At 40.7% G+C, this 19,165-nt stretch overlaps 1 protein-coding gene across 3 annotated transcripts in view; it reads right to left on the bottom strand.

Moving 5' to 3' along the window:
- The window catches only part of sqor (sulfide quinone oxidoreductase), a 62,115-nt gene that overhangs the window by 26,027 nt on the left and 16,923 nt on the right, over positions 1-19,165 (bottom strand). For 2 of the 3 annotated variants that reach the window (XM_034176235.1, XM_034176236.1), the window contains exons 2-7: positions 10,924-11,135; positions 10,190-10,360; positions 10,030-10,083; positions 9,754-9,948; positions 7,658-7,867; positions 6,600-6,783 (exon numbers count right to left, since the gene is read on the bottom strand). In XM_034176235.1, the coding sequence (XP_034032126.1) occupies positions 6,600-6,783; positions 7,658-7,867; positions 9,754-9,948; positions 10,030-10,083; positions 10,190-10,360; positions 10,924-11,135 (1,026 nt within the window). Of the gene's footprint in view, positions 1-5,871; positions 5,928-6,599; positions 6,784-7,657; positions 7,868-9,753; positions 9,949-10,029; positions 10,084-10,189; positions 10,361-10,923; positions 11,136-19,165 lie in introns of those variants that run through there. The other variant, XM_034176237.1, reaches the window with a different exon arrangement.

The following is a 19,165-nucleotide window of genomic DNA, read 5'->3' as shown; positions in this document are numbered from 1 at the left end:
AAGTCTCTATTATTAGTCTCTATATTATCAATGTTAAATTTATGCTTTAGCTGTTCAAATGTTGAGAAAATATTATCCGTAAAAAGATCTTTAATGGAGTGCACCCCTTTGAGGTCCCATGATCGAAACATTTTGCCTGTGAGAAGTTTGTGTGTATGGTTATCAATTAATGGTGTTAGAATTGAGCATTGGTTCCAGTGAAAATGTTTTCTAATTTGTGACCAGATTTTCAATGAGTGTGACACTACTGGGCTATGACATTTAAAGCTAGAGAGATCGGAGGTGTGAAATAGTAGTGATTTTAATGCATTAGGGGAGAAAGCTTGGTTTTCCATCCGTTCCCAATCAGATTTGTGATTTCCATTCCAAAATGATATACAACAAATATTGCAAGACCAGTAATAAAGACGAAGATTGGGTAGATCCATCCCTCCCATTGATTTTGGTCTTTGTAAAAAAGATTTTTTAATTCTCGGGGTCTTTTTGTTCCAAATGAAGGAGGTAAATAAAGAATTTTACATTGTGAAAAAACTTTTACTTATCAGAATTGGGGTACATTGAAATAAAAATAAGTATTTTGGCAGAATGTTCATTCTGATTATATTAATTCGGCCCGCAAGAGATATGGGCAGGTTGGACCATTTCTCAATCTGTTTTTTATTTGCTGGTATAGGGTCATAAAGTTTTTACTGAAGAGACCAGAAATTTCTTGTGTGATATTTATGCCAAGGTATTCAAAACAGTTGGAGACAGCAAAAGGGTAAGCAGTCAATGTATTAACTTGTCTTTTTTGCCTCAGTACTGACAGGAAACAATATGCTTTTTGATAAATTTATTTTGTATCCCGACACATCTCCAAAATTTTTTAGTATGGTCATTATCTTGGGCAAAGATTGAGCTGGATTTGAAATATACAACAATAAGTCATCTGCATACAAAGATACTTTGTGTTCTGAGCTTCCTCAAGTAATCCCTTTATATTCTTTTGTGGAGCGTAATGAAATAGCAAGTGGTTCTATGGCCAAAGCGAATAAGAGGGGAGATAAGGGACATCCTTGGCGTGTGGAAAGGTGGAGAGAAAAGGGACTTGAGTCTTTATTGTTGGTGCGCACAGTAGCTCTTGGGTGAGCATACAATAATTTTACCAAAGCAATGTAATCGGGGCCGAATCCAAACCTTGACAGGGCCGAGAACAGGAAATCCCACTCGACCCTGTCAAAGGCTTTCTCTGCATCCAATGATACTAGTATTTCTAATTCTTTATTATTTGGGTTTTGGGTGTAAATAATATTGAACAGTCATCTGGTATTGAAAAATAACTGTCTTTGATAAACCCTGTTTGGTCAGGTGACACAATTGTAGGTAAGACTGATTCTAAACGGAGGGCCAATATTTTGTCCAGTATTTTATTATGCACATTTAATAGACTTATGGGTCTATATGAACCTGGATTAAGTGGGTCTTTGTCACTTTTGTGAATCAGGGAAATACATGCCTCATATAGTGTTGGAGGTAGAGAACCTGTTGTTAGTGCTTCATTATAAACATCTAAAAGCAGAGGGGTAATCTGATCTAAAAATGTTTTGTAAAATTCAGCACTGTAACCATCGGGGCCAGGGCATTTACCATTTTGCATATTCAGGATGGCTTGTTTTACCTCCTCTTTCGATATGGGTCGGTCTAATTTTTTCTTATTTTCTAGGCTTATAGTGGGTATCTGAAGATTTGAGAAGTAGTTTTCTATTGACATCATTTTGGGATTCTGAGGAATACAATTTAGAATAGAAATTCTTGAATGTATTATTTATTATGTCTGGATCTTTTATTTGTCCCGTATCTGTCCTAATTTCTGGAATTAGCCTGGACATTGCTACTTCTTTAATTTGCTGAGCTAACAGTTTGCCTGTTTTTTCTCCGTATTCATATTGTTTGTGTCTTAGTTGTGTCAGTTGTTTCATCGTTTCATTTGTGTATAAAAGGTTGAGTTTTGTCTGTATTGATTGTCTTATCATACAAGTCTGGTGATGAGGAAGTGGCATAGATTTGATCAATTTCAACAATCTCTTGGGTTAGTTTTATTTCCTCTTCCCTACGCTGTTTGTTTATCAGACTATTCATTGAAATAATTTGGCCTCTTAGGTATGCCTTTAATGTTTCCCATAGGGTGGATCTTTTAATCTCAGGTTCATCATTTATTTGGAGGAATAATTTAATTTGCGTTTGCAATTCATCTACTGTTTTTTGTTTGATAGGAGCGTGTTGTTAAATCGCCATTTTTTAATTGGTAAATTGTATCCTATCTCTAAATGGAATGATACTGGACTATGGTCAGATATAACAATTGCTTCATAATCACAATGTTTGATATTTGTTAGAAAGGAGTAGTCAACCAGAAAGAAATCTATTCTAGAGAACGAATGGTGTACTGGGGAGAAATAGGAATATTTTCTTGTGTGTGGAGCTAAGGTTCTGAATGGGTCAATCATTTTGAAGGTGTTTTTAAATCTTTGAATAGTTTTGGTTGATTTTGATATTTTAAGTGCTTTTTGGGAGGATCAATCAATCAATTTCAATCAATTTTATTTATATAGCGCCAAATCACAACAAACAGTTGCCCCAAGGCGCTTTATATTGTAAGGCAAGGCCATACAATAATTACGTAAAAACCCCAATGGTCAAAACGACCCCCTGTGAGCAAGCACTTGGCGACAATGGGAAGAAAAAAACTTAACAGGAAGAAACCTCCAGCAGAACCAGGCTCAGGGAGGGGCAGTCTTCTGCTGGGACTGGTTGGGGCTGAGGGAGAGAACCAGGAAAAAGACATGCTGTGGAGGGGAGCAGAGATCAATCACTAATGATTAAATGCAGAGTGGTGCATACAGAGCAAAAAGAGAAAGAAACACTCAGTGCATCATGGGAACCCCCCAGCAGTCTAAGTCTATAGCAGCATAACTAAGGGATGGTTCAGGGTCATTATGGCATGCTCTAATCTCTGTAATAAAATGTTATTGTCAACAGTATCAAAAGCAGCACTGAGGTCTACCAGAACAAGCACAGAGATGAGTCCACTGTCTGAGGCCATAAGAAGATCATTTGTAACCTTCACTAATGCCGTTTCTGTACTATGATGAATTCTAAAACCTGACTGAAACTCTTCAAATAGACCATTCCTCTGCAGATGATCAGTTAGCTGTTTTACAACTACCCTTTCAAGAATTTTTGAGAGAAAAGGAAGGTTGGAGATTGGCCTATAATTAGCTAAGATAGCTGGGTCAAGTGATGGCTTTTTAAGTAATGGTTTAATTACTGCGGTACATAGCCAACTAATAAAGATAGATTGATCATATTTAAGATCGAAGCATTAAATAATGGTAGGGCTTCCTTGAGCAGCCTGGTAGGAATGGGGTCTAATAGACATGTTGATGGTTTGGATGAAGTAACTAATGAAAATAACTCAGACAGAACAATCGGAGAGAAAGAGTCTAACCAAATACTGGCATCACTGAAAGCAGCCAAAGATAACGATACGTCTTTGGGATGGTTATGAGTAATTTTTTCTCTAATAGTTAAAATTTTATTAGCAAAAAAAAGTCATGAAGTCATTACTAGTTAAAGTTAAAGGAATACTCGGCTCAATAGAGCTCTGACTCTGTCAGCCTGGCTACAGTGCTGAAAAGAAACCTGGGGTTGTTCTTATTTTCTTCAATTAGTGATGAGTAGTAAGATGTCCTAGCTTTACGGAGGGCTTTTTTATAGAGCAACAGACTTTTTCCAGGCTAAGTGAAGATCTTCTAAATTAGTGAGACGCCATTTCCTCTCCAACTTATGGGTTATCTGCTTTAAGCTGCGAGTTTCAATCTCCCAGTTCCTGCTGCTGAAAAACATCCCCACAGCACGATGCTGCCACCAACATGCTTCTCTGTAGGGATGGTGCCTGGTTTCCTCCAAATGACGACTGGCATTCACGCCAAACAGTTCTATCTTTGTCTCGACAGACCAGAGAATTTTGGTTCTCATGGTCTGAGAGTCCTTCAAGTGCCTTTTAGCAAACTCCAGATGGGCTGCCATGTGCCTTTTACTAAGGAGTGGCTTCTGTCTGGGTACACTACCATACATGCCTGATTGGTGGACTGCTACAGAGACAGTTGTCCTTCTGGAAGGTTCTCCTCTCTCCATAGAGGAATGCTCAAGTTCTCGACCTTGACAGAGTGACCATTGGGTTCTTTCTCACTAAGGCCCTTCTCCCCCCCATCGCTCAGTTTAGGCGGGCAGCCAGCTCTAGGAAGGGTCCTGGTGGATCTGAACTTCTTCCATTTACAGATGATGGAGGCCACTGTGCTCACTGGGACCTTCAAAGCGGCAGAAATGTTTCTGTACCCTTCCCCAGATTTGTGTCTCGAGAATACCTTTGACTTCATGCTTGGTTTGCACTCTGACATGCACTGTTAACTGTGGGACCTTATATGCAGACAGGTGTGTGCCTGTCTAATTCATGTCCAATCAACTGAATTCACCCCAGGTGGACTCCACTTAAGCTGTAGAAACACCTCAAGGATGATCAGTGGAAACAGGATGCACTTGAGCTCAGTTTTGAGCTTCATGTGAATACTTATGTGATTTATTTTTAATAAATTTGCAAAAATCTACAAAAAACACTTTCACATTGTTATTATGGGGTATTGTGTGTAGAATTTTGAGAAAAAATGAATTTCATCCATTTTTGAATAAGACTAACATAATAATGTGGAACAAGTGAAGTGCTGTGAATACTTTCCAGCTGCACTGTAACGCACCCACTCATCTGTATTTCTGCTGTCTATGCTGCACAGGGAATATAATACACTCCTTCTCCCCCCCACCAATTCATTAAAATTCTTCACATTAGAGAGTATTCAAAACAGCCATCCATCCATCCATCGTCTTCCGCTTTATCCGGAGTTGGGTCACGGGGGCAGTAGCTCAAGCAAACCCAGACCTCCCGATCCACACACACCTCCCCCAGCTCCTCCGGGGGAACCCCAAGGCGTTCCCAAGCCAGCCGAGAGATGTAGTCCCTCCAGCGTTTCCTGGGTCTTCCCCGGGGCCTCCTCCCAATGGGACGTGCCCGGAACACCTCTCCAGCAAGGCGTCCAGGGGGCAACCAGAAAAGATGCCAGAGCCACCTCAACTGACTCCTTTCGATGTGGAGGAGCAGCAGCTCGACTCCGAGCTCCTCACCCTATCTCTAAGGGAGCGCCCAGCCACCCTGCGGAGGAAACTCTTCTCGGCCGCTTGTACTCGCGATCTCATTCTTTCGGTCATGAGCCAAATCTCATGACTATAGGTGAGGATTGGAACATAGATCGATCGGTAAATCGAGAGCTTTGCCCCCCTACTCAGCTCTCTCTTCACCACGACGGTCCGATACAGCGACCGCATCACTGCAGATGCTGCACCGATCCGTCTATCGATCTCACGCTCCATCCGTCCCTCACTCGTGAGCAAGACCCCGAGATACTTAAAGTCCTCCACTTGAGGCAAGGACACTCCACCGACCTGAAGAGGGCAAAGCACCTTTTTCCGGTCGAGAACCATGGTGCTTTGCCCTCGCCTCAAGTGGAGGACAAAGCACCTATTCAAAACATATAATGTTAAAATTCCTGTGTACATTTTAAAATTGTAGATTCAATAAATTTACTTTTGGAAAAAGTGAACAAACTGTCAATTACTGCAGTCTTATCATTAGAAGCTGTCGGTCATAAATGTTTCCGTCAGAGGCTTTAATTTCGGGTGGTTGTTGTGAAAGCAATTGTTGTGGCTCCACATCATTTTGTTACGATGGCTTTTTATTGATGCTTGAGAAGGGCTCATTTCTATGCAAGCTAATCACTAAAGGGCCCCACCACATCAGTGAAGCTGTTCTGTGAAAGACTGGTTGGACTGTGCAGCTTGCAGATGCGTGTGTTAACAGGGCGCACCTGAAAGCGGTTTGCCAAGTCAGATACACTGTACTTGCCAGTAGTGTCATTGGCTCACACCCACACAATAATCTGACAACAAGCACAATTCAAAAGCAACAACATCTTCAGTTTAAAATAAATAAATAAATTTCAGCATGCCATACCTGGAGTACACATGCATTGAATGTAGCAGTCATCTGGCTAATGCTAAAGTCTTTGCTGCTGTTGTGCAAGTGATAAGCGTCTCTCATAACTGGACTCCAGTATCAGAGACAGCATGCTGCCAAGCACCTCCCATCATATCACACAGTCAACAGAAGGAAATGGTACAGACACAGGAAATTTAAATTACAAGCACCTAGAGTCAAAACTGTAAAGAGGACAAGATCTGAGGTTTAACCTTAAAAATAAATAAAGATGTACTGTTATACCAAAAAAGAATACACAGGTATTCAGGAATAGTGCACCTACATTACAATCATGACAGGGTGTGGTTTTTGCTTTACAGTATTGTGAAATCAGGTTAGGGTGCAATTCAACAGTCAGGGACTTTTTTGCCCTACTAAAAGGAACACGCACAGAAAAACTGCATGAACTATTTTGTTTCTTTCCGATATTGCAGTGGCACAGTCATTAAACCGACAAGAAAAGATCACTCACCCACAGCAGCAGCAGTTTTAGATGTTGGCAGGTTCGTACAGTCTCCAATCCCAAACACATTTGGATACTTTTGATGTTGGAGCGTGTCTTTGTTGACGTCTAACCACCCAGCCTCATCAGCCAATGGACTGCCTTTAATCACATCACTGGGGCCCATAGGAGGCGTTACGTGAAGCATTTCATACTAATGAGAAACAAAATAAAAGTTGTTCAATGTCAAACTAATTGTTTCATGGCTAAAAGATATCACAACCTGTGATCTGCAATGACCCTGGTTTGATTCTCAAGCTTTTACTCTCTACTCTATTGTCAAATAAAGCCAGAAACAAAAACAGAAGCTTCCATGTGCAGAATCACTGCATTTTGAGAATATTTAGTATAAAATCACAACCAAGCTAGATCCACCAATTCTGCAACATACGACTACTTTAAAGAACAGTATTTTAAGGCAAATGAAAATAATCTACAATTAATGTTTTCTTTTGTGTACCTTTTTCCACTATTTTTACTGAACTGTGGAAAACAGGACTGAAGGTACTACACCCCCAAAATTTCTTTTGTGTACCTTTTTCCACTATTTATTTTTACTGAACTGTGGAAACAGGACTGAAGGTACTACACCCCCAAAATTTTAGATACTTTCCCATTCAACTGGGAAAGTGTATCCAAATGTTTAAGAGGTATCGTAAGTCTTCTGTTTCAATCTTCAAATTTTATCTGGGCTGTTAACTTATTCAATATTTGTGATTCACTAAACCAAGCTTGTCTATACTTGTGAAAAAGGCAAGTGTAAAGCATTCCACCTTTAGTAGAGCGCCATTAAAAAAAAAAAAAAAAAAACAAAAAAAAAACACAATAGCAGCAAATTTTGACATGTGTCACAGTGGAGTGGGGGAGCATACCTTATGTAACCACTTGGGAACCCCCCCCCCCCCCCCCCCCCCTTTCCAGTAGAGTAGCTCTTTAAAAACATTTTGGGGGCAGAGGGGGAGAAGACATCACATCTCCTACAAAGCTGTAGGTATTATATTGTATAAATGTCCAATCAGGACACTTACCTCCAACACTTTGGTTTCGCTTGGATTGTCAAGATTTTCAAAGACTGCTTCTTGCTGATCTGGCCGTACTTCAATCAGATTGTGCCTCAGGTTTACTTGTAGGTCACGGCGCTTCACTATGTCCCACAATGAGTCAGCATATTTCTTGACCCCAAACAGCACTGGCAACGACGTGTTGTACACAATACTGGCATGTGACCTTTTTCCTGTCTGGGATAAGAACATTTAAAAATAAATAAAAGTTATTTCTGTAAAGTAGGTCAATCATGTTTTAATATAACAATGCTAAAATACACTCGGCCGTTTGAGAATGTACCTTTTAACGGCGTCTGTAGGAGGGTGTGCTTGTGCACATACATGAGCTTTTGAAAAGACTGGAAGTTACGTTTGACCATGTGTGAAGCGTGTGCACGCTGACATCCGCAAGATGTCTTGTAAATCACTCCAGAGCTGTTATCAGGTTACAAAAATAGCTAGCTTTTACATAATATATGCAGGGCTGTGAAATCCGAGGAAAATTCGCAGGGGGTGGGGGGGAGCCGGGGTCTAGGGCCTTGTGTGGCCCCAGAAACCAAATTAAAATTTTCATCTACTGATACATTTTCAACATCTCCTGGAAGAACAAATCTCAAAATTAGTGCATATTTAAATGATCCTAGATTCAACCTTTCATTTGAACCATCAATGATCATGTTGAAATAACAGAATATCACGTGGATGTAGGACCTGGTATGATTTACCTTTTAATTGTAAACCAAATTATGCATTAACTCAGAACAATTAAACGACATGAAATTCATGAAGACTGAAAAGACTGTTAAACCATGTCAAAAACCACAGCTAAAGATTGTAGAATATTTTCAAAATCAGGGTAAAATATCAATAACATACCTTATAGTAAATTCTTGTGTAAATTCCTGTAAATCTACTCAAAGCCACAATGTCTTTTTTCCCATGAAAAAAGTCTACATTAATAAAAACTAATTTACATTGTGTAAATTCATGTAGCCTAAATTCATTCAAAGCCACGTCTTTTTTTTCAATGAAAAAGTCTAGATTAATGAAAGAAAAAAAAAGGTACATAATCTTTTCTGAAATTCTGTTTGAACAGCACAATGTTTATTTTCCAGAGAGAGAAAAAAAAAAAAAAAACATTTCTTACCAGTTCACTTTTCCCGTTTATCTTTCAGGTGTGTTCATGAAGCCAGCAACAATTCCACAGATTCTTGTCCTTAGACTTTTTCAAACCGTCTTTCTCGCTATCTTCGCTCTGTCTGATGTCGCTCCGTGACAGACATGCTGCAAAATTATTCTTTTAAAAACTTGAAAGTTCTAAAAGTTTGCGATGTCCACATGCTACGTTTAGCTAAGCTTCGCACAGGAGCCACACAGTGTCATCGCAGCAACCAACCAGTCCCGCTTTACTTTAACTGTCGTTAACAGCCAGGCTTTGAGTGGCATTTATTCTCCTCAAAACTCCGCGGATCCGAGGAAACTGATTTGTATCTGTAACACACAGATCAGTGTCCGCGGACTTGTAAAACTTGCAGGATGTTGTTAAAAAAAAAAAACTCTTTGCGATAAGCATTTTAAAAACTCAGTAACGATCACGATTAAAGAGTACAACACCAACACCCCCGCCCCTCTCCCCACGATGAAATCCGCGGAATCCCGCAGATCCGGAGTTTTCACAGCCATCTATATGAGAAACATCTTAGATTTAGACAGAAATGCAGCAGTTTCGTAGTGGATTCCACCATCGTAGATTAGCAGCCAGAGAGAGACCAGCCAGTGATGTCACGGTGCCTCTCTACTCTGATTGGCTGTCACCCCCCCCCCCCCCCCAAAAAAACAGATCTGCAAAAAAATAGGAAACAGAATGCAACATTTTGACCTCTTAAAATAGGTCAAGGTTAGCCATTTTTGAACTTGTCCAAAGTCTGCGTCCCAAGAATGTTCCCTGTGATTTTGAAGACCCTGGTGGAAACGGGACTGGACTCATGCTGAGCACAGACAGATGGACGCAATGCCTTTGCAATACCCGATGGCTATCGGGTAAAAATGAGCCATTTCATAAGAGTACTAAATTTACATACCTTTCTAAGATAAGCATCCGTTAGATACATGATCTTCTGTGGCGCTCCGGCACATTTCACAGGAGTGTTTGGAAAAGAGAATACAGCGTTGCCCTCTTTGAAGTTCTGCAGGGCTTTCCATGTTTTCTCCACTGTTTGGATTGAGTAGTTTGAGCCAATCTTTGGATGCTCAAACCCCTCTGGTAGTCCTTTGATCTACACATTGGAGAACTTCAATATTTGAGAGAGATGGCTGAATCCATGAAATAGATGTATACTAAATTAGCATTAGCTCACCTTCTCATAATGGAGTTGCAAACCAAGAGCTACAATCAAATACTCATAAGAGATCTGTGAGGTCAAGAGGGATAAACAGTCAAATTAAAATTCACTGCCAAAACAGTAAATCTTTCCATTACGTTAACATAAAAGTAATGGTTCATTAAAGCAAACCTACTTCAGTCCCATTATCTGTACGGACAGTATTTGTATCTGGGTTTATTTCCTGAACTCTAGATTTCACCCACTTCACTCCAGATGGCATAACGCTCACAGTGCGCCGACCAGACGAGGCCAGTGGTTTTGCACCAGCACCAACCAGTGTCCACAGAGGCTGATAGTAGTGCATCTGAAAATATTAGTAGCAGTATAGTTTAGAAGAGAGATTCAAAGTAAATATTGAGAATAACAGTGTATAAATGTAATCGATGAGCCGCCTGTATAGTTATGTATTTGCATTACTGTGCAAATCCTTTTGTTTTTTTTTGGGGGGGGGGGAGCCATTTAATAAATATGTGTCAGAAGGTTTTTGAACACCTTCACCTCTAAAAACTAATTTCTGTAATAAAATTATAATCTTGTAGGTGCTCTTGTACAATTCCTAAGAAAATTCTGTTGTAGTGTGTTTCCAATCATTTCATAATTACGTGATAATCCGTCTTGTCATTTACAGGCACAGTACACCAAACAACGACAACAAAAAAATAAAAATTATCTTTGCAACTTGGGGGCATTTTTTGGAATCAAATACCTAGTCAGCTCAATGAGATTTTCTGTTGATCTACTGATAAAAGGGAAAAAAAAAGGAATAAAACTTCTTGAGAATCTCAAACTTTTGCACAGTATTTTAGCTGAAAATGAGTTTCAGGCTTCACACCAGAGGTTTTAAAACTATAAACTTTGGATCCTTGCCTCACTGGGCTCCACAACAGCCACATTCTCAGCTCCCAGCTTCCTCTTCATCCGTGCACTCATCGATATTCCCCCACTCCCTCCTCCGAGTACCAACATTTTATAATGCTCTTTGGCAGATGCACGGCTGCTTATGTGAAGACGACAGAACGTGACACCCGTGGAGTGGAACTGCTTCAAACGATGCAGTGCAGCCATTCTGTGTTTAAACACTGGGAACAAATAGTTTAACATCAGTTCAGTCATACTTTAAACAATTGTTAGACTTAAGATGGGGGGGGGGGGGGGGGTGACCAACTAACAGCATATACAGCTCTGTGTGACTGTGTTTGTGACTCGTATAACTAAACTTGACTCATGACGAAAAAAAAAATGATCACAGTCTATAAGCAGCAGTATAGCTATAAGCATAAGTAAGCCCCATCCTGGATACCTCATCACCAAAAAGCCCATTATAACTTTCCCGCAAACCAAGATGGCATCTTCAAATTAGGATGTTTTATTTGTGCAGCATTCCAAACCCCAAAGTCAATTTTACAATGTTAAGAAAATTAGAAAATGAGCAAATGACCATATTTGCAAAGCTGTATCAAAGTTTGGTATGTTTTCTTGATGAATGACCATAAATGAAACATGAAGTCTAAGTTAAACATAAGCAGCGCTTAGTAAAACCCAAATGGTAAACTTTGATGGCATTCCCTCCCGAAGTAGAATAAGTTGCAGTTCCTTGACTGGCTGCTTGAGGCTGCCTCCAAAACCGAGCACATTCCCATAGGACTCAGTGCTACAATGTTTATCTTTAGGGCAGAAAAAAAAAAAGTTTACAGCCTGGTATAAAAAAAAAAAAAAAAAAAATGGTTTTGGTCTCAACAGGTAATTTCCACCTCCATGACAACTGTATGGAGAAGGTGGGGTTAATTACAGGCTGTTCCAGGTCTCCATAGGAAACCTACAGGTGATGTCACGCAGGCTTTATGAAGTACACATATACAGAGACACACACACACACACAAAAACCCTCTGACCCACGAAAACTGACAACTTGAGTCCTCAGTTTAGGTCAGAATTCATATCTGTCAAACTTGTATAGGTCAATAAATATCTAATGAAAACTTGAATGAATGAAAGAAAAAAAAAAATCTAAATACACCAACCTAGCAATCTGAGGCCATGGTCCTCTGTTGGAAAAGAGTGTATTATCCCCTCTGACTCAGGGAAAAGTTATTGCCCCAGGTGGAAGAGTTTTAATGTCTCAGGGTCCTGTTCTCAAGTGAGCTGGAGCACGAGATCATTAGATGATGTTTTATGGGCACTGTAGAGGACCGCCGGGTTGAAGGAGCTGAACCAGGTGAGACTCAATTTATCCTCATCTAGGATAGGAGGATAGGGTAAAAACTAACTAGTCAGTTCTTATCCCCCTGGGGTAAAACCTGGCTACCCAACTCTTATCTGCGTGCACATCATTTGCAATACATATTCAGTGTGTTTAAACAAAATCAAAAACACTAATTATTATTATCATCTAATATATAAAGCTGACCGCATGTATGTGCTCACTATGCACAGCCACAATAATTAAGCAATCCACACCAAATTTGCTATGGTGACTGGGGGAGGTCATTGGGGCCTTTAGGTTGAAAGCATACGTGTGCAAATGATCTCTACACACAAATCCTGAATTTCTATACTGCACCCGACAAGACATAACCTGGTATTATACATGACCTAGCACCCAACCAACAGGCCAATGCCAAAGCAAACATCCACCACACAGCCAAGCCATACCATGTTTCTAATGGTATCCTTGTGCAAGTCAATCGCAAGGTGCTGGTAAGGAATCATGTAAACGGCATCCTGGTTGCCTTCCATGACAATGCTACCACTGGAAGTCATTTCAGGCATGATGAGACCTACGCGAAGGTCACCGAGCACTACTACTGGAAAGGCATGAAATCGGAAATCAATGTTTATATCCAGCAATGCACCAAGTGCTTCGATGTGAATGCTAAGATGTCGAAGGAGCCCCCACCACTTCATTCCATCCCAGTGCCAAACAAAATGTGGAGCCTGGCTGGAATCGACATCAGGCCTCTGCAGGAAACAAGTATATCATCGCTGCAACAGATCACTTCTCCAAGTGGTCTAAAGCTGCTGCGATCCCTGATAAAAGTGCATCTTCTGTGGCCCACTTCTTGTACTATGTAGTCTGCAGACTGGGCTGTATGGACACTTATCAGCGACCAGGGGTGCAACTTCTTGAACAAGATCAGACAAACTTACAAGTCACTTCCACACCAATCACCGCATCACTTCTGCATACCACCCACAATCCAATGGCCAGTGTGAACAGGACAACAGGACCCTGAAGAAGGCCCTGTTGAAGCTGGTCAATAAGGACAGTGACGAGTGAGATGTGTATGCCAAGTGTTCTCTTCGCTTACCAAACCTCAGTGCACGCCTCCACCAAGTGCACCCCATTCGAGGTCATGTATGGGCGCAAAGCCTGCGACAGGCCTGTGATACAGATACAGCAGAGAATTTGGGCTGATTTAGTCTACATTGGCCTTCCGGCTCAGAGTTCTGGCAGCTGTGAATCCCTCATTGGCCAGGTTGGCTGCCATGTAACAAAATGTTTGAAATTATCCCCAGGTTATACGGGGCCCTTTTTATAGCAACTCTATTCCTGTGAGGAGAGTCTGTTGAATGAATCTTCCAACCCATTTCTGGCAAGCTCATCCAACCCATTTCTGGCAAGCTCATTTTCAAATTTTGACTTAACTTACAACCCCTGGCAAAAATTATGGAATCACCGGCCTTGGAGGATGTTCATTCAGTTGTTTAATTTTGTAGAAAAAAAAAAAAGCAGATCACAGACATGACACAAAACTACGAGGTCTATTAGAAAAGTATCCGACATTATTTTTTTCAAAAACCATATGGATTTGAATCACGTGTGATTGCGTCAGCCAAGCTTGAACCTTTGTACGTATGTGTGAGTTTTTTCACACCTGTCGGTTGCGTCATTCACCTGTGAGCAGGCTTTGGGTGAGGAGTGGTCCAACCCTCTCGTCGTTTTTTTCATCGTTTAGGAATGGGTCAGACTGCCACTTTGCTTGATCAAAATTTTTCAGAAACTGAAGGACATCAAAGTGGACACCATTCGAGAAATTCAGATGGCTTTTGGTGAAAATTTTATGGGCTTCAAAGAGATTACGGAGTGTTACTGTCGCTTTAAGGACGGCCCAGAGCGACTGGTGGTGCGCCGCGCTCCGAAGCCGCCATCGACAGGCTGAGCAACCATTTCATTTCTAAACGGATGGCTGTATGGATCCGTGACCATCGTGTGCAATTTCTCTGGTTATCACAAGAGCTGGACATCAACCATTTTCCGGCAGATTTCACTTTTAACAAGAGATTTTGTCATGGAAAGCCGAGCGGAGGCTTCGCGCGTCACGATGGATTCGCTACTGGAGAGAGACAAAACCACCTCCGTTTTGGTCTCACAGGACAGCTTTGAGATGCCGTTCAGACAGCTGTCGGTGGTTTTTCCATCAAGTGATTATCCGAGAAATTGTGGATGTGCCTGGACATGCCAGAACAGGTTCTGTGAGGCTTCATCACGGCGTTGCTTTGCGCCGTGCGGCACCTCTGCTCCTCTTTCCATGACAAAAACTCCTGTAAGAGTGGAATGTACCGTTCATTTCCAAACTGGACGCTGTGTTTTATCCGGGATGTCATCTGGCTAGCACAGGAATTGTGAAAAGACGTGGACATCAGCACTTTTTCGGCACATTGAGACAGATGTGCGGAGGAATTCCGCACTTCGCATGTCCAGCTCTTGTGATAACCACAGAAATTGCACACGATGGTCACGGATCCATACAGCCATCCGTTTAGAAATGAAATGGTCGCTCAGCCTGTCGATGGCGGCTTCGGAGTGCGGCGCACCACCAGTCGCTATGGGCCGTCCTTAAAGCGACAGTAACACTCCGTAATCTCTTTGAAGCCCATAAACTTTTCACCAAAAGCCATCTGAATTTCTCGAATGGTGTCCACTTTGATGTCCCTCACAGTTTCTGAAAAAATTTTGATCAAGCAAAGCGGCAGTCTGAGCCATTCCTAAACAATGAAAAAAACGACGAGAGGGGTGGACCACTCCTCACTCAAAGCCTGCTCACAGGCGAATGACGCAACTGACAGGCGTGAAAAAACTCACGCATGCGCACGAAGGTTCAAGCTTGGCTGACGCAATCACACGTGATACAAATCCATATCGTTTTTGAAAAAAATAATAAGGTCGGATACTTTTCTAATAGACCTCGTAAGGTCATTTCAAATGGCAACTTTCTGGCTTTAAGAAACACTATAAGAAATCAGGGAAAAAAAATTGTGGCAGTCAGTAACGGTTACTTTAGACCATGCGGGGGGGGGGGGGGGGGGGGAATATGGAATCACTCAATTCTGAGGAAAAAATTATGGAATCATGAAAAACAAAAGAACGCTCCAACACATTTTATATTTTATTATAGTATTTTGTTGCACCACCTCTGGCTTTAATAACAGCTTGCAGTCTCTGAGGCATGGACTTAATGAGTGACAAACAATACTCTTCATCAATCTGGCTCCAACGTCCTCTGATTGCTGTTGCCAGATCAGCTTTGCAGGTTGGAGCCTTGTCATGGACCATTTTCTTCAACTTTCAAAGATTTTCAATTGGATTAAGATCCGGACTATTTGCAGGCCATGACATTGACCCTATGTGTCTTTTTGCAAGGAATGTTTTCACAGTTTTTGCTCTGTGGCAAGATGCATTATCATCTTGAAAAATGATTTCATCATCCCCAAACATCCTTTCAATTGATGGGATAAGTGTCCAAAATAACGTAAACTTGTGCATTTATTGATGATGTAATGACAGCCATCTCCCCAGTGTCTTTACCTGACATGCAGCCCCATCATCAATGACTGTGGAAATTTACACGTTCTCTTCAGGCAGTCATCTTTATAAATCTCATTGGAACGGCACCAAACAAAAGTTCCAGCATCATCACCTTGCCCAATGCAGATTCGAGATTCATCACTGAATGACTTTCATCCAGTCATCCACAGTCCACGATTGCTTTTCCTTAGCCCATTGTAACCTTGTTTTTTTTCTGTTTAGGTGTTAATGATGGCTTAAGTTTAGCTTTAGTCTGCCAGTATGTTTGCCTTTAACAACCTTCCCATGTTGTTTGTATTTGGTCCAGAGTTTAGACACAGCTGACTGAACAACCAACATCTTTTGCAACATTGCGTGACGATTTACCCTCTTTTAAGAGTTTGATAATCCTCTCCTTTGTTTCAATTGACATTTCTCGTGTTGGAGCCATGATTCATGTCAATCCACTTGGTGCAACAGCTCTCCAAGGTGTGATCACTCCTTTTTAGATGCAGACTAATGAGCAGATCTGATTTGGTGCAGGTGTTAGTTTTGGGGATGAAAATTTACAGGGTAATTCCATAATTTTTTCCTCAGAATTGAGTGAGTCCATATTTTTTTCCCTTCTGCTTGGTCTAAAAAAGTAACCGTTACTGACTGCCACAATTTTTTTTCCCGATTTCTTAAAGCCAGAAAGTTGCCATTTGAAATTACTTTAGTTTTGTGTCATGTCTGTGATCCGCTTTTTTTCTACAAAATTAAACAACTGAATGAACATCCTCCGAGGCCGGTGATTCCATAATTTTTGCCAGGGGTTGTATCTGTAACACACAGATCAGTGTCTGTGGACTTATAAAACTTGCATGATGTCGTAAAAAAAAAAAAAGAAAAAAAAAAAAAAAAGAACGCTTTGCGATAAGCATTTTAAAAACTCAGTAACGATCACGATTAAAGAGTACAACACTAACATCCCCCCACCCCACCCATGAAGGAGTTTTCACAGCCCTGCACGACACCCTGCTATTGAGGTGGGTGCCATGACTGAGGTACAGTAGTGTTCAGAATAATAGTATTGCTATGTGACTAAAAAGATTAATCCAGGTTTTGAGCATATTTCTTATTGTTACATGGGAAACAAGGTACAAGTAGATTCTCACAAATCAAACAAGACCAAGCATTCATGATATGCACACTCTTAAGGCTATGAAATTGGGCTATTAGTAAAAAAAAAACAGTAGAAAAGAGGGTGTTCACAATAATAGTAGTGTGGCATACAGTCAGTGAGTTCATCAATTTTGTGGAACAAACAGGTGTGAATCAGGTGTCCCCTATTTAAGGATGATGCCAGCACCTGTTGAACATGCTTTTCTCTTTGAAAGCCTGAGGAAAATGGGACGTTCAATACACTGTTCAGAAGAACAGCGTAGTTTGATTAAAAAGTTCATTGGAGAGGGGAAACCTTATACGCAGGTGCAAAAAATTATAGGGTGTTCATCTACAATGATCTCCAGTGCTTTAAAATGGACCAAAAAAAAAAAAAAAAAAAAGACGCGTTTAAGAAAATGGAAAACAACCATCAAAATGGATAGAAGAATAACAAGAATGGCAAAGGCTCACCCATTGATCAGCTCCAGGATGATCAAAGACAGTCTGGAGTTACCTGTAAGTGCTGTGACAGTTAGAAGATGCCTGTGTGAAGCTAATTTATTTGCAAGAATCCGCCGCAAAGTCCCTTTGTTAAATAAAAGGCATGTACAGAAGAGGTTACAATTTGCCAAAGAACACATCAACTGGCCTAAAGAGAAATGGAGGTATATTTTGTGGACTGATGAGAGTAAAATTGTTCTTTTTGGGTCCAAGGGCCGCAGACAACCCCCAAACTCTGAATTCAAGCCACAGTTCACAGTGAAGACAGTGAAGCATGGTGGTGCAAGCATCATGATATGGGCATGTTTCTCCTACTATGGTGATGGGCCTATATATCGCATACCAGGTATCATGGATCATCATGTTGCCTTATGCTGAAGAGGACATGCCCTTGAAATGGGTGTTTCAACAAGACAATGACCCCAAGCACACTAGTAAACGAGCAAAATCTTGGTTCCAAACCAACAAAATTAATGCCTCGCAGATGTGAAGAAATCATGAAAAACTGTGGTTATACAACTAAATACTAGTTTAGTGATTCACAGGATGGCTAAAAAAAGCAATTTGAACATAAGTTTTGAATTTGTAGCGTCAACAGCAGATGCTACTATTATTGTGAACACCCCCTTTTCTACTTTTTTTTTTACTAATAGCCCAATTTCATAGCCTTAAGAGTGTGCATATCATGAATGCATGGTCTTGTTGGATTTGTGAGAATCTACTGGTACCTTGTTTCCCATGTAACAATAAGAAATATACTCAAAACCTAGATTAATCTTTTTAGTCACATAGCACTACTATTATTCTGAACACTACTGTATTATCTAGATTTACAGAATATGACACTATCTCACTAGGCATGCTGGCGAAACTTGTAACGTCTACAAAAAGCACAACCTGCTTATCTGATCCTATACCAACAAAGCTGTTTAACCCTCTGGGGCCAACACCATCGTATACAACAGCTAAGACCAAGCTTTACTAAATTATAAATAACGTTTTAATGATACGAGACAGAAACTTACTTTTTTGGCTGAAAAGATAACTCCACAGACTTTCCAGCCAGCCATGGGCCATCTCTGTACTCCTCATAGAAGCTGTGTGATGACGTGCGCAATGTGAGTGTCCAATTGGAATTGGTTCACCGTCACATGGTTTTCCAAAATCCCATCGTAGGGCAGATTTACCTCACGTGAAAAGTCAAAGATTGTTTTCAGGAGTGATATGCTACTAGTTGGCCCGTCTGAATAGCCCCCTGGGTGCTCCAATGAGTACATACTCAGTGCGCCCTGCGCCATTACGCACAGATCAGTGAAGCTGACGGACAGCCTCTGATGACCATCTCACGTGCTCAAACAAAGAGTGTGTAACTATCAGGATTGCTCCACTAGCTTGCATATGAATGTTACTAGATAACTATTGCTTTCTCTGCATAAAGTACTGTTTACCATATCAAAATAAAACACAGACCATTTTGTATATATTGTTCAAAATGTGCATTTGTGTTTATTGTTTGAACCTTTTTGTTGTACAGGCTTTCACACAAGACCTCAAATTACCTTTATAAAGTGTCAAAACAGTTTATTATAGTTTGCTGTTTGTGGAAAATTATTTTTGCTTTATTTTTTCCTTGCCTATTTTTGATTGTAAACCATTATTACACTTATAAAAACACAA

The sequence above is a fragment of the Thalassophryne amazonica genome, chromosome 8 (genome assembly GCF_902500255.1).
Source record: "Thalassophryne amazonica chromosome 8, fThaAma1.1, whole genome shotgun sequence".
Classification (NCBI taxonomy): domain Eukaryota; kingdom Metazoa; phylum Chordata; class Actinopteri; order Batrachoidiformes; family Batrachoididae; genus Thalassophryne; species Thalassophryne amazonica.
This window is presented reverse-complemented; position numbering and strand designations above follow the sequence as displayed.